Source organism: Mesoplodon bidens, assembly GCF_964165515.1.
Source record: "Mesoplodon bidens genome assembly, chromosome: X".
NCBI classification, from domain to species: domain Eukaryota; kingdom Metazoa; phylum Chordata; class Mammalia; order Artiodactyla; family Ziphiidae; genus Mesoplodon; species Mesoplodon bidens.
The window spans coordinates 46908996-46922667 of record NC_138163.1 but is presented as its reverse complement, the minus strand read 5'-3'; the positions used below and the strand labels follow the sequence as shown (position 1 = coordinate 46922667).

The following is a 13672-nucleotide window of genomic DNA, read 5'->3' as shown; positions in this document are numbered from 1 at the left end:
CTTTGCGTCTTTCCCCATCGCAGGGCGCCTTTGGGAGTTGCAGTTTGAGCGCAGTTCCGGGCGGGGAGGAGCCTTTGCCGCTGTCTCCGTCTCTGCCATTAGCAGCGCGGAACTACAAGTCCCGGCGTCCCTTGCGGCCGCCGTAGTCAAGTGGCCGGTGGAATTGGCCCAGGATGACAGCTGGAGAATGGAGTCAGGTACGGGGAGCGGCTTCGTGTAGAACCGGGGTGGGTGGTCGCTGTTGGGGCATTGAGTCGGTGACGCGAAGTGGGTGCGGGGTCATGGCAAGAGAGTTATGGGAGCCAGAAAGTCCTGTCCCACGGGGGCCCTGACCTGCAGTGGTAAGCGGAAGGGAAAACGGTAGCAGCTGAGTACTACCTCCTGAGCTCGAACCAGTGCCTGTGGCCATCCTCCCCCTCGCTGGTATCGCTGCCAAAGGAATGGAAAGAACTAGGGGTTAATTATTCTGACGTTTCGACAGAGTGGCATTAGGGCAGAATTCTGCCACAACAGTGATAGCATATGACACCATAGTAAGGTGATGTGCCAGGGTGATGCCAAAGGCAGGGTGTGATGCCATAGGTCCCACTTGATATCTAAGAGATCTCGGGGAGTCCATGGCGTGGTGACATCACAACTTGATGAGGGTCATCTTGACACTGTGGTATGGTGTTGGCTCTTTAATATCACGATAATAACGGTGACATCGAAGTTTTGCTACAACTATTAAGCTAATAGTGTTTCTATTTATGGGATTCCTAAATAGTGCCATAGCAGAAGAGATGCAAGGCTTATCCTTTATAGGGCATATCCAGGCTGGCATCATACCAAAACCAGGTAACGATAAGAATACACTCAAGAAAGAGACTGACTATGTTTATATTTACCCTGTTATGGTGTAGAACAGGGCTTGGCAACCTTTCCGTAAAGAGCCACATAGTAAATATTTTAGGCTTTGGGGGCCAAAAGGCAAAATCGAGGATAATTTGTAGGTACTTACATGACAAGGGAGAAAACAAATTTCAACAAATATTTATTGATGAAATTCAAGGTATAGTAATAATAATTGAGCATTTTTTTGTAATATGAGACTACTAATGAGAATAATGGAATTCTTTGGGGGGGATAACATTTTGTTTATTTGGGGCTAATAGTCAGTGTTCCCTATCATCAAAATCATTTCAAATGTTCATCTGTTAATACTGATCTGTAATGAGATTTTACCCATTTCATCTTTGTAAATGTCTTTTCACACAAATAGGTATGACTCCACAAACATATTCTTGTTATTTTTTATTTAAATACATTTTAAATTTCAGAATAGCTTTAGATTTATGGAAAAGTTGCAAAGATAATGCAGAATTCCTGTGTACCCCTCACCCAGTTTCCCCTACTGTTCCTTTCCTATTTTTAACAGCTTTATTGGGATATAGTTTTCATATCATAAAATTCACCCATTTTAAGTGTAGTTAAATATTTTTAGTAACTTTACTGCATGGTGCAACCATAATCATAATCAGTTTCAGAACATTTTCATTTCCCCCCAAAGATCCCTCACGCTCATTTACTTACAGTTAATCCTCGTTCCCACTCCCAGCCCCAGGTAACCACTGATCTACTTTGTCTCTATAAATTTGCCTATTCTGGGCATTTCATCTAAATTAAATCAAATAAGAAGTGGTCTTTTGTGCCTGGCTTCTTTCACTTAGCATAATATTTTTTGAGGTTCATTCATATTGTAGCATGTACCAGTACTTCATTAATTTTTATTGCCAAATAGTATTCCATTATGTGGCTATAAAACATTTTGTCTGTCTACTCGCTAGACATGTAGGTTGTTTCCAGTTTTTGGCTATTATGAATAATGCTGCTAAGGACATTAGCATGCGAGTCTTTGTGTGGACAGGTCTTTTCACTTCTCTTTGGTAGGAACCTAAGGGTGGAATGACTGCATGATATGACAAATTTATCTTTAACTTTATAAGAAACTATAAAACTATTTTCCAAAGCAGCAGCACTGTTTTGCATTGCCACTAGTAATGTATGAGGGTTTCTGTTTCTCCACTTCCTTGCCAACATTTGTTATTGTCTTTTTGATATAGCCATTCTGAATGGATGTGAAATTATATCCTATTGTGGTTATAATTTGTATGTCCTTAGTGACTAATGATGATGAGCACCTTTTCATTTACTTACTAGCCATTCATACATCTTTTCCATTTTTAAATTGAGTTATTATCTTTATTGTCTTTTTATTATTGAGTTGTAAGAATTATTTATATATTCTGGATACAAGTCCCTGTAGATATGATATGTAGATATTTTCTCCCACTCTGTTGCTCGTCTTTTCATTTTTTTTTTTTTCCTGTATGTGGGCCTCTCACTGTTGTGGCCTCTTCCGTTGCGGAGCACAGGTTCCGGACGCGCAGGCCCAACGGCCATGGCTCACGGACCCAGCCGCTCCGCGGCATGTGGGATCCTCCCGGACCGGGCCACGAACCCGCGTCCCCCGCATCGGCAGGCGGACTCTCAACCACTGCGCCACCAGGGAAGCCCTATTTTCATTTTCTTAATGATGTCTTTTGAAGTGCAAAATTTTTAAATTTTGACAAGATCTAATTTATTGTTTTTTTTTCTTTTATGGGTCATGCCTTTGGTGCTGTACACTTTTAAAAATTGTACAATTTAATGTTATTAGTATTTTAGAATTGTGTTACTATCACCACACTCTTATGTGAAACATTTCCATTACCCTAGAAAGAAACCTCATGCCTGTTTTCACTCTCTCCCCATTTCCACTCCCAGGCCTAGGAAACCACTAATTTATTTTTTGTCTCTATGGATTTTCATTTTTGGGGATTTTATATAAATAGAATCATACAGTGTGTAATCTTTTGTGTCTGGCTTCTTTCACTTAGCATAAGGTTTTTGAAATTTATCCAAATTTTAGTTTATATCAATACTTCATTCATTTTAATGGCTGAGTAATATTCCATTGTTTGGCTATACCATATTTCACTTATCTGTTCATGAGTTCATTGGTTTCTGCCTTTTGGTTATTATGAATAATGGCGTTATAAACATTCATGTACACGTTTCTGTGCAGACATGTGTTTTCATTTCTCTTAGCACGTATCTAGGAGTGGAATTGCTGGGCCATATGGTAGCTCTATGTTTAACTTTGTGAGGAACTGCCAGACTTTACCAAAGTGGCTGCACCATTTCCCTTCCCACCAGCAATGTAGGAGGGTTAGAATTTCTCCACATCTTTACCCACACTTGTTAATGTCTTTTTTATTATAGCCATTCTTGTGAGTGTGAAGTGGTATCTCACTGTGATTTTGTTGTTTTGACCTGTGACAGCATGGGATGCATATAAAGCATGTTGACATTACTTATGATTCAAACAATGTTAGCTGTTGAAATGACTTTCCTGCAGTGTAAATTTCACATATAAGTGCTGTTTTGCCTTGTAATTTTAAGTTGAATTAATTAAGAAACATTATCAAGTCTGGAGCAAAAGCTAATTTCCAGGGCCATTCGGTGTTTGGTAGTAGTGGTTGAAGGCAGTTCTTCCAACAGTTAAAAAAATGTAAAAATCATTCCTACCTTCCTTACCATAAGGAAAACACACAATGGATCTAATTTGGCCTGCCAGATGTAGTTTGCTTATGGCTTGTGTGTAAAAGTGTCCTGTATTTAGCAGGTGTTCAATAAATATTTATCCAGTTGATTACAGAGGTACAGCAGGCCTGTTGTGTGGTATTCGCAAAGGATTGGGTATAGTAACATTTCACCATAATAATACATCAAGAAATTGGATTTGATTGTTGGAAACAGCTGGAAAAACAACTCCAAGTGCCTCTCCTACTGAGTGACTTGTTTGGGTAATCTTCCTTTTTAGACGGTGTGTTGTGCTTTTATTTTATTTGATATGACAGGGTGGTTAACTTTCAATTCTGAGTCCCTTAAGGCCAAGGGTAAGGTATTCTTTGACTCTTTGAAAGCTTTCAAAGGTGTCTTCCCTTTTGTCACTGTCCTTAAGTATGGAGGAACAATGTGGTTACTGTTTATCAAGAAGAGTCAAAGGGGGGCCCTGTTAGGGACTGACTCCGTTGCTGTGCATACAATTGCATATTCCCTTTACTACTGGTCATATAGAGTCTAGGTTCTAGAACAAGCCAAGTTCACCTTCTGGCCTTTAGAATAACTAACGTTTACTGATCACATGTGTCAGGTATTGGGCTTATCTCATTTAATCCTTCACAACAACCCTATGAGGGAGGTACCATTATCCTCCAGTCCCCACCTTTTAAAAAATGAGAATACAGGCGCAGGGAAGCGAAGTAGCATGCCTGAGGTCACACAATTTGGCAAAACTTGGAGCTAAAATTAAAATCCACTGCTATTCTACCCCAAAGCCCTAGCACTTAACCACTGCAACATACTGCTCAATATTGCTGAAGATGAAATTATGTGTAAATGCAAACCTCAGGCAATGCAATACTAATTCCTGTCAGAGCTCTTTGGGCTGTAACACTACCTATGATTCTTGGGAAATGACATGATTTTCATGCTCTAGAGCAACACTGTCCAGTAGAACTTTTTGTGATGATGGAAAAGTTCTATATCTATGCTGTTCTTGTAGGGTAGCCACTAGTCACACTGAGCACTTGAAATGTGTCCAGGGACTAAATTTTAAATTTAATTTTAACTTTTTTTTATTTAAGTAGCTTCATGTGGCAAGTGGTTATCATTGTGGACAGTGCAAGAGAGAGGCAGTTTCCCCCTACTTGCTCCTTTCTAATTAGTGATCTAAACATTTTATTTAATGTAAATATTCTTTCCATAGCACAGCTGGAAACCAATATATTCTATAGTGAAACAAACTTGAGGAAACCCTACAGAGGTATATGACAGTTAACTGTATGAGAGTCACAGGAATAGGTTCTGGCTTATCCAGAATGAAACTTCTCCATTCCCACCACTTACTAGATAAAGTTTGAACAACTGGCCTGAAGACCCTTTGCAATTGATTTTTTCACTGTTTGCAGATGTAAGTTGTTTATGTGATTAATTGCAAGCAATTCACAATAGCCAGTTGCCTGGTTTAAGAAAAGGCATTTTAATCTGTGGCTCTAATATTTTTTTAAGCACATGTTTTAATCTTACAGATAAAAATGTCCTTGGTATTGTGTGTCACTGACCTATGCAAATCTTCCCTATTTAAATCTCTCTCTTCGTAAAGCTGGCATATTGTTATAGGTTATTATAATAAAACATTTTATTTACTTGCTCCCTGGGTTTTAGCTTCCACACACTCTTGTTTTCTGAGTTATTTGCTTTATAAATGGTTTACTTTTATTTATTTATTTTTGCGGTACGCGGGCCCCTCACCGTTGTGGCCTCTCCCGCCGTGGAGCACAGGCTCCAAACGCGCAGGCCCAGCGGCCATGGCTCACGGGCCCAGCGGCTCCATGGCACGCGGGATCCTCCCGGACCAGGGCACGAACCCGCGTCCCCCTCATCGGCAGGTAGACTCCCAACCACTGCACCACCAGGGAAGCCCTGGTTTACTTTTAAACTTTTTACTAAAAAGAATAAGGGACTCACAAGAAGTTGCAAAAACAGTACCATATGCTCTTCGTCCAGTTTACTCCAATCATTACATTTTATGCAATTATAATACAAAGTAAGAAACAGGAAATTGACATTGGTAGGATGTGTGTGTACAGTTCTATGTTATTTTCTCACTTGCATAGATTTGTGCAACCATAACTGCAATCAAGATACAGAAATATTCCTTCACTAGAAAGCTACCCCTTCATAGTCACAGCTATCCACAACCCCTTCCAAATACTAATTTGTTTTCCTACTCTATAATTTTGTCATTTTGAGAATTTTATATAAATGAAGTAATGGAGAATGTGATTTTTTCCAATTTTTTCTACTTTGTTTAATGACTTCGAGATCCATCCAGGTTGATACATGTATCAGTAGTCTGTTCTTTTTTTTTATTGCTGAGGAGTGTTTCATGCTATGGGTATACCACAGTTTGTTTAACCATTTACCTAATGAGAGACATTTTGGTTATTTGCAGTTTGGATCTGTTGCAAATAAAACTGTTATAAACATTTGAGTATAGGATTTAGTGTAGACATAACTCTCATTTGTCTGAGATACATGCCCAGGAGAGTAATTGCTGGGTCATATGGTAAGTGTATGTTTAGTTTTTAAAGAAACTTCTCCGGAGTGGCTATATAGCATTTTACACTCCCACTGGCAATGTATGAGAGATCCAGTTTCTCTGCATCCTTACCAGCATTGTTGTTGTAATTGTTTCTTATTTTAGCCATTCTGATAGGTGCATAGTGCTATCTTATTGTGGTTTTATTTGCATTTCTCTAATGGCTAACGATGGTCAGTATTTTTTCATGTGTTTATTTTCCATCCCTATAGCTTCTTTAGTGAAATGTCTCTTCATGTCCTTTGCCTATTTTCTTTAAAATAAAAAAAAATTATGAGGTAACAGTGGTTAATAACATTATATGTTTCATGTGTACAATATTTTATTTCTGTGTACACTACAGTGTGCTCACCACCAAAAATCTAGTTTCTATCTGTCACCATGCAGTTGACCCCCTTTGCCCATTTTGCCCTCCCTCCACCCCTTCCCTTCTTGTAACCACTACTCTGTTCTCTGTATCTATGTGTTTGTTTATATTTGGTTTCATTTGTTTATTTATTTTGTTTGTTTATACATTTCACATATAAGTGAAATCATACAGTATTTGTCTTTTTCCATCTGACTTATTTCACTTAGCATAATACCTCAAATTCCATCTACGTTATTGCAAATCCTTTGCCCATTTTATGATTGCATTGTTTGGGTTTTTTTTGTTTTTAACCTGTTGAATTTTGAGAGTTCTTTATATATTCTAGATATAAGTTCTTTGTCACATATGTAGTTTGCAAATATTTTTTCTACCAGTCTATGGCTTGTCCTTTCATCTTATTAATAGGATTTTTTCATAGAGCAAAAACTTTTAATTTTGATGATATCCAGTTCATCAATTTTTTTCTTTTATGGATTGTGCTTTTGTTGCTATGTCTAAGGACTCTTCACTAAGCCCTGGGTCTCAAAGATTTTCTCCTAGATTTTCTTCTAAAGTTTTTTTTAGTTATATTTTACCTTCAAGTCCATGATCCATTTTGAGTTAATTTTTGTATTTAGTGTTGAGGTTTAGGTTGAGGTTAATTTTTTTAAACTATGGATGTCCAGTTGCTTCAGCTCTATTGAATTGCTTTTGTACTATAGTAGAAAATGAGTATGCTGTACTTGTATAGGCCTATTTTGGGGTTCTCTGTTCTGATTCATTGATCTGTGTGTCTGTCCCTTTGCCATCTCACACAGTCTTGATTACTATAGCTCTATAATAAATTTTAAAATCGGGTAGAGTGATACTTCTTCCTTTATTATTTTTCAGTATTGTTTGTTTGTCTTTCCCTATACTTTTCAGAATAAGCTTGCCTATATCTAAAAAAAGTTTGCTAGGATGTTGATAGGAATTGTATAAGAACTGTATATCAATTTGGGGAGAACTGAAATCTTTACTATGGTGAGTCTTTCAGTTCATGAACAGGGCATATCTCTCCATTTATTCACATCTTCTTTTATTTCTTTTGCTAGCATTGTGTCGTTTTCAGCATTGTGTAGTTTTCAACATACAAGTCCTGTATATGTTTTGTTAGAATTATAATTATTTCATTTTTTGTGTGACTGTTAATGGTATTGTATTTTCAATTTTGGTTTCCATGGGTTCATTGCTAGTACATAGTAATACAATTGATTTTTATATAATTTGTACCCGGCAATGTTGCCGAATTTACTGATTAAGTTCTAGGAGGTTTTTTCTGTTGTTGGTTTCTTTGGATTTTCTTTGTAGACCATCTTGTCATCTGCAAATAGGGACAGTGGTATTTCTTTCTTTCCACTTTTTATGCCTCTTATTTCTCTGTCTTCCCTTATTGTTCTGGCTCAGAATTCCAGTACTATGTGTAATAGCTGTGGTGAGAGCTGAACCTTTGCTTTGTTTCCAGTCCTAGGGGGAAAGCAGTCAATCTTTCAGCATTAAGTGTGATGTTAACTGTAGTTTTTTGGGGGTAGATATTCTTTTTAAAATTGAGGCAATTCTTCTCTAATTCCTAGTTTTCTGAGGATTTTGTTTTTGTTTTTGTTTTTTGCGGTACATGGGCCTCTCACTGTTGTGGCCTCTCCCGTTGTGGAGCACAGGCTCCGGACACGCAAGCCCATCAACCATGGCTCACGGTCCTAGCTGCTACGCGGCATGTGGGATCTTCCTGGACCGGAGCACGAACCTGTGTCCCCTGCATCGGCAGGCGGACTCTCAACCACTGCGCCACCAGGGAAGGCCTTTCTGAGGATTTTTATCGTCAATAAATGTTGAATTTTGTCAAACAGCTTTTTCAGTATCCACTAATATGACCATGTGATTTTTTAATTACACTGATTGATTTTCAAATATTGAACCCACCTTGCATCTCTGAAATAAATCCACTTGGTCATAGTGTACAAAGTTGTTTACATATTGCTGAATTCTATTTGCTAATATTTTGTTAAGGATTTTTGTGTCTCTATTCATGAATGATATTGGCTTGTTATTTAATTTTTTGGTACTGTCTTTGTCTGATTTTCATATCAATGAGATATTAGCCTTATAATAAGAATTGGGAAGTATTTCCTCCTCTTGTATTGTCTGGAAGAGATTGTGTAATAGTCTCTACACTGTATTAATTTTCCTTTAAGTGGTTGGTAGAATTCTCTAGTATAACCAACTGGGCCTGAAGATTTTTTTTTGAGTTTTTTTTTTAAGGCAATTTTATTTTTATTTATTTATTTATTTATTTTTGGCTGTGTTGGGTCTTCCTTGCTGTGCAGGCTTTCTTTAGTTGCGGTGAGCGGGAGCTATTCCTCCTTCAGGTGCACGTGCTTCTCATTGTGGTGGCCTCTCTTGTTGGGGAGCACGGCTCCAGGTGCACTGGCTTCAGTAGTTGTGGCTCGCAGGCTCTAGAGCGCAGGCCCAGTAGTTGTGGTGCATGGGCTCAGTTGCTCCATGGCATGTGGGATCTTCCTGGACCAGGGCTCAAACCTGTGTCCCCTTCATTGGCAGGCAGATTCTTAGGCACTGCGCCACCAGGGAAGCCCTGGAGTTTTAAAAGTACAGATTCAATTTCCTTAATAGCTATAGGACTACTAAAATTATCTATTTTGTATTGGGTGTTTGTTTGTGTTTTTCAAGGAAGTGGTCCAGTTTTCAAAATTGTAAAATTTGTTTGTAATATTTCCTTTATCTTTTTGGTGTTTGCAGTCTCTAGTGATATCCCCTGTCTTGTTCTGATATTAATAATTTGTGTTTTCTCTCTTTTTTTATTTGTCATTCTCACTAGAAGCTTGTCTATTTTATTGATCTTTTCAAAGAATCAGCTCTTTATGTCATTGATTTTTCTCTATTAATTTTCAGTTTTCAATCTCATTGATTTTTGCTCTTAAATTGATTATTTCCTTCCTTGTCCTTGCTTTGGGTTTATTTTACTCTTAGTTTTCTAGTTTTTTTTTTAAGGTGGGAAATTATATTTTTAAATTTGAGACTTTTCCTCTTTTCTGAGGTAAGCATTTAGTGGTATAAATTTCCCATTCAGCAGCGGTTTAGCTGCATATCACATTTTCTTTAAGATGTTGGGGGTAGGAGTTTTGGGGGTAGGAGTTTATTAATTAATTAATTAATTTTGGCTGTGTTGGGTCTTCATTTCTGTGCGAGGGCTTTCTCTAGTTGTGGCAAGTGGGGGCCACTCTTCATCGCGGTGTGCGGGCCTCTCACTATCGCGGCCTCTCATTGCGGAGCACAGGCTCCAGATGCGCAGGCTCAGTAGTTGTGGCTCATGGGCCTAGCCGCTCCACGGCATGTGGGATCCTCCCAGACCAGGGCTCGAACCCGTGTCCCCTGCATTGGCAGGCAGATTCTCAACCACTGCGCCACCAGGGAAGCCCCCTCACATATTTTTTTATTGTGGTAAAAAACACATAATATGAAATCTACCTTCTTAAAATTTTAAGTGTACATTACACAATATTGTTAACTATAGGCACGTTTTTAAAAATTTATTTTAATATTATTTTTTAAAAAATTATTTATATTTATTTTAGGCTGCGTTGGGTCTTCATTGCTGCACGTGGGCTTTCTCTAGTTGCGATGAGCAGGGGCTACTCTTCATTGTGGTGCACGGGCTTCTCATTGCGGTGGCTTCTCCGTTGCAGAGCACAGGCTGTAGGTATGCAGCTTCTGTAGTTGTGGCTCATGGGCTCAGTAATTGTGGCTTGCATGCTCTAGAGCACAGGCTCAGCAGTTGTGGCGCATGGGCTTAGTTGCTCCATGGCATGTGGGATCTTCCCAGACCAGGGCTCGAACCCATGTCCCCTGCATTGGCAGGCGGATTCTTAACCACTGCGCCACCAGGGAAGTCCTCCCCAGATGTTGTTTTCGTCTTGCATTACTGAAACTCTATACCCACTGAATAGCAACTCCCCATTTCTCCCTCCCCCTAGTCCCTGGCAACCGCCATTCTTTCAGTTTCTATGAGTTTGACTACTTTAGATACCTCATTTAAGTGGAACCATGCAGTATTTGATCTTCTGTGACTGGCTTATTTCACTTAGCACAAGGTCCTCAAGTTCCATCTGTGTTGTAGCGTATTGCAGGGTTTCCTTTTTATATGGCAGACTGATATTCTATTGTATTTATATACCATATATATACCACATTTTCTTTATTCATTCATTGATGGACATTTAGGTTATTTCTTCCTCTTGGCTATTGTGAATAATGCTGCAGTGAACATAGGAGTGCAAATATCTCTTCCAAAGCCTGTTTTCAATTCTTTTGGATAAATACCCGGAAATGGTATTGCTGGATTATATAGTAGTTCTATTTTTAATTTTTTAGGAGCGTCTATACTATTTTTCCATAACAGTGGCATCATTTTACATTCCTACCAACAGTGTAGAAAGGTTCCATTTCTCTACATCTTTGCCAACACTTGTTATTTTTTTTAAAATAGCCATCCTTGCATTAGTAATGGTGAACACTTTTTTCATATATCTGTTGGCCATTTGGATGTCTTCTTTGGAGGGATGTCTATTCAAGTCCTTTGCCCATTTTAAAATAAAGTTGCTATTATTATTATTTGCTATTGAGTTGTAGGAGTTCCTTATATATTTTGGATATAAACCCCTTATCAGAGATATGGTTTACATATATAAATAACCTCCTATACTGTAGGTTGCCTTTTCATTCTGTTGATTGTTTCCCTTGCTATGCAGAAGATTTTTAGTTTGGTGTAGTCCCACCTGTCTGTTTTTGTTTTGGTTGCCTGTGCTTTTAGTGTCATATCCAAGAAATCATTGCCAAGACCAATATCTTGAACTTTTTTCCCCAGGTTTTTTTCTAAGTGTTTTATAGTTTTAGGTCTTCTGCTGAAGGCTTTAATTTTGAGTTGATTTTTATGTGTGGTGTAAGATAAGGGTCTAGTTTCATTCTTTTGCATGTGAATATTCAGTTTGCCCCACACCATTTGTTGAAGTGACTATCCTTTTCCCATTGTGTACTCTTGGCACCCTTGTTAAAGATCATTTGACCATATATGTGTGGGTTTATTTCTGGGCACTGTGCTCTGTTCCATTGGTCCATATGTCTGTCTTTATGCCAGCACCATTTTGTTTTGATTACTGTAACTTTGTAATATGTTTTGAAATTAGGAAGTGTGAGGTATCTAGCTTTGTTCTTCTTTCTCAAGATTGTTTTGGCTATTTGGGGTTCTACATGAATTTTAGGATTTTTTCTATTTCTATAAAAAATGCCATTGGGATTTTGATAGGGATCATATTGAGTATGTAGATTGATTTGGATAGTGTGGACATTTGAACAATATTGTCTTACAATCAATTAACATGAGATATATTTCCATGTATTTGTACCTTTAAATTCCTTCCAGCAATGTTTTGTAATTTTCAGTGTACAAGAGTTTCGCCTCTTGCGTTAAGTTTATTCCTAAGTATTTTATTCTTTTTGATGCTGTTTTAAATGAAATTGGTTTCTAAATTTCCATTTCACATGGTTCATTGTTAGCATATAGAAATATAACTGATTTTTGCATATTTATTTTGTATCCTGTAAAGACTTAATAGAGCATATGCTGAATTAATTTATTAGTTCTAACAATTTTTGTGGCGTCTTTAGAGTTTTCTACATATAAGATCATGTCATATAAACAGAACTAATTTTACTTCCTCCTTTCTAATTTGAGTGCCTTTTGTTTCTTTTTATTGCCTAATGGCTCTGGCTAGAACTTCCAGTAGTATGTTGAATAGAAGTGGTGAGAGTGGGCATCTTTGTCTTGTTCCTGAACGAGGAAATCTTTCAGTTTTTCATGACGGAGTATGATGTTAACTGTGGACCTTTTTTATATATGGCTTTTATCATGTAGAGGTAATTTCCTTTTATTCCTAGTTGGTTGAGTTTAGAATACTCAACTTTTTAACCTGAAAAAGTGTTGAATTTTGTCAAATGCTTTTTCTGCATCTATTGAGATGATCATGTGATATTTTTCTCCCTTCATTATGTTAATGTGGTGTATCACATTGATTGATTTGCATATGTTGAGTTATCCTTGCATCCTGGAGATAAATTCTACTTTGTTATGTTGTATAATTTTTTAAATGTGCTGTTGAAGTTGGTTTGCTAGGATTTTGTTGAAAATTTTTGTATCTATATTCATCAGGGATATTGGCCTATTGTTTTCTTTTCTTGTAGTGTCTTCTGGTTTTTGCATCAGGATAGTGCTGGCCTCACAAAGTGAACTGGGAAGGGCTCCCTCTTTTTCAGCTTTTTGGAAGAGTTTGAGAAAGACTGGCTTCTGAAACTCTTTTTAAAAAGGAATGAAGTTAATTCTTTAAATTAAGAACTAACTTAGACATGAATTTAAAGTTAATTCTTTAAAATAAGTTAATTTTTCTTTAAATGTTTTATAGAATTCACCAGTGAATCCATCTGGTCCTGGGCTTTTTATTTGTTGGAATGTTTTTGATTACTGAGTTAATCTCCTTGCTACTTATAGTTCTGTTCAGATTTTCTGTTTCTTCATGATTGTCTTGATTAGTTATGTATTTCTAGGAATTTATCCATTTCTTCTAGGTTATCCAATTTGTTGACATATAATTGTTCATAGTAGTCAATATAATCCTTTTAATTTCTATGGCATTCATTATAATATCTCCTCTTACATTTAAAATTTTTTTCCTCTTTCATTTTTGATTTTATTTATCTGAGTACTTTTTTAAACTACAGTAGTTAAAGGTCTGTACATTTTGATGATCTTTAAAAAAAACCAGCACTTAGTATGATCGATTTCTTTCTATTCTCTATTTTGTTTATTTCTGCTCTTAATTACTTCCTTCCCCTAACTTTGGGCTTAATATGTTCTTTTTTTCTAGTTTATTGAGATGTAATATTAGATTGTTCATTTGAAAAATTTCTTCTCTTTTAATGTAGGCAATTTTCACTATAAACTTCCCTCTTAGTACTGCTATTGCTGCATT

General features: G+C 37.2%; 1 protein-coding gene across 1 annotated transcript in view; it reads left to right on the top strand.

Annotated features, from left to right (window-relative positions):
* The first annotated feature begins 117 nt into the window (after nucleotides 1–117).
* Nucleotides 118–13672, top strand: part of ATG4A (autophagy related 4A cysteine peptidase) — a 71488-nt gene continuing 57933 nt past the window's right edge. The window contains exon 1 of the mRNA XM_081221897.1: nucleotides 118–197. Within this exon, the coding sequence (XP_081078023.1) occupies nucleotides 188–197 (10 nt within the window). The 5' untranslated portion in view covers nucleotides 118–187. The remainder of the gene's footprint in view (nucleotides 198–13672) is intronic.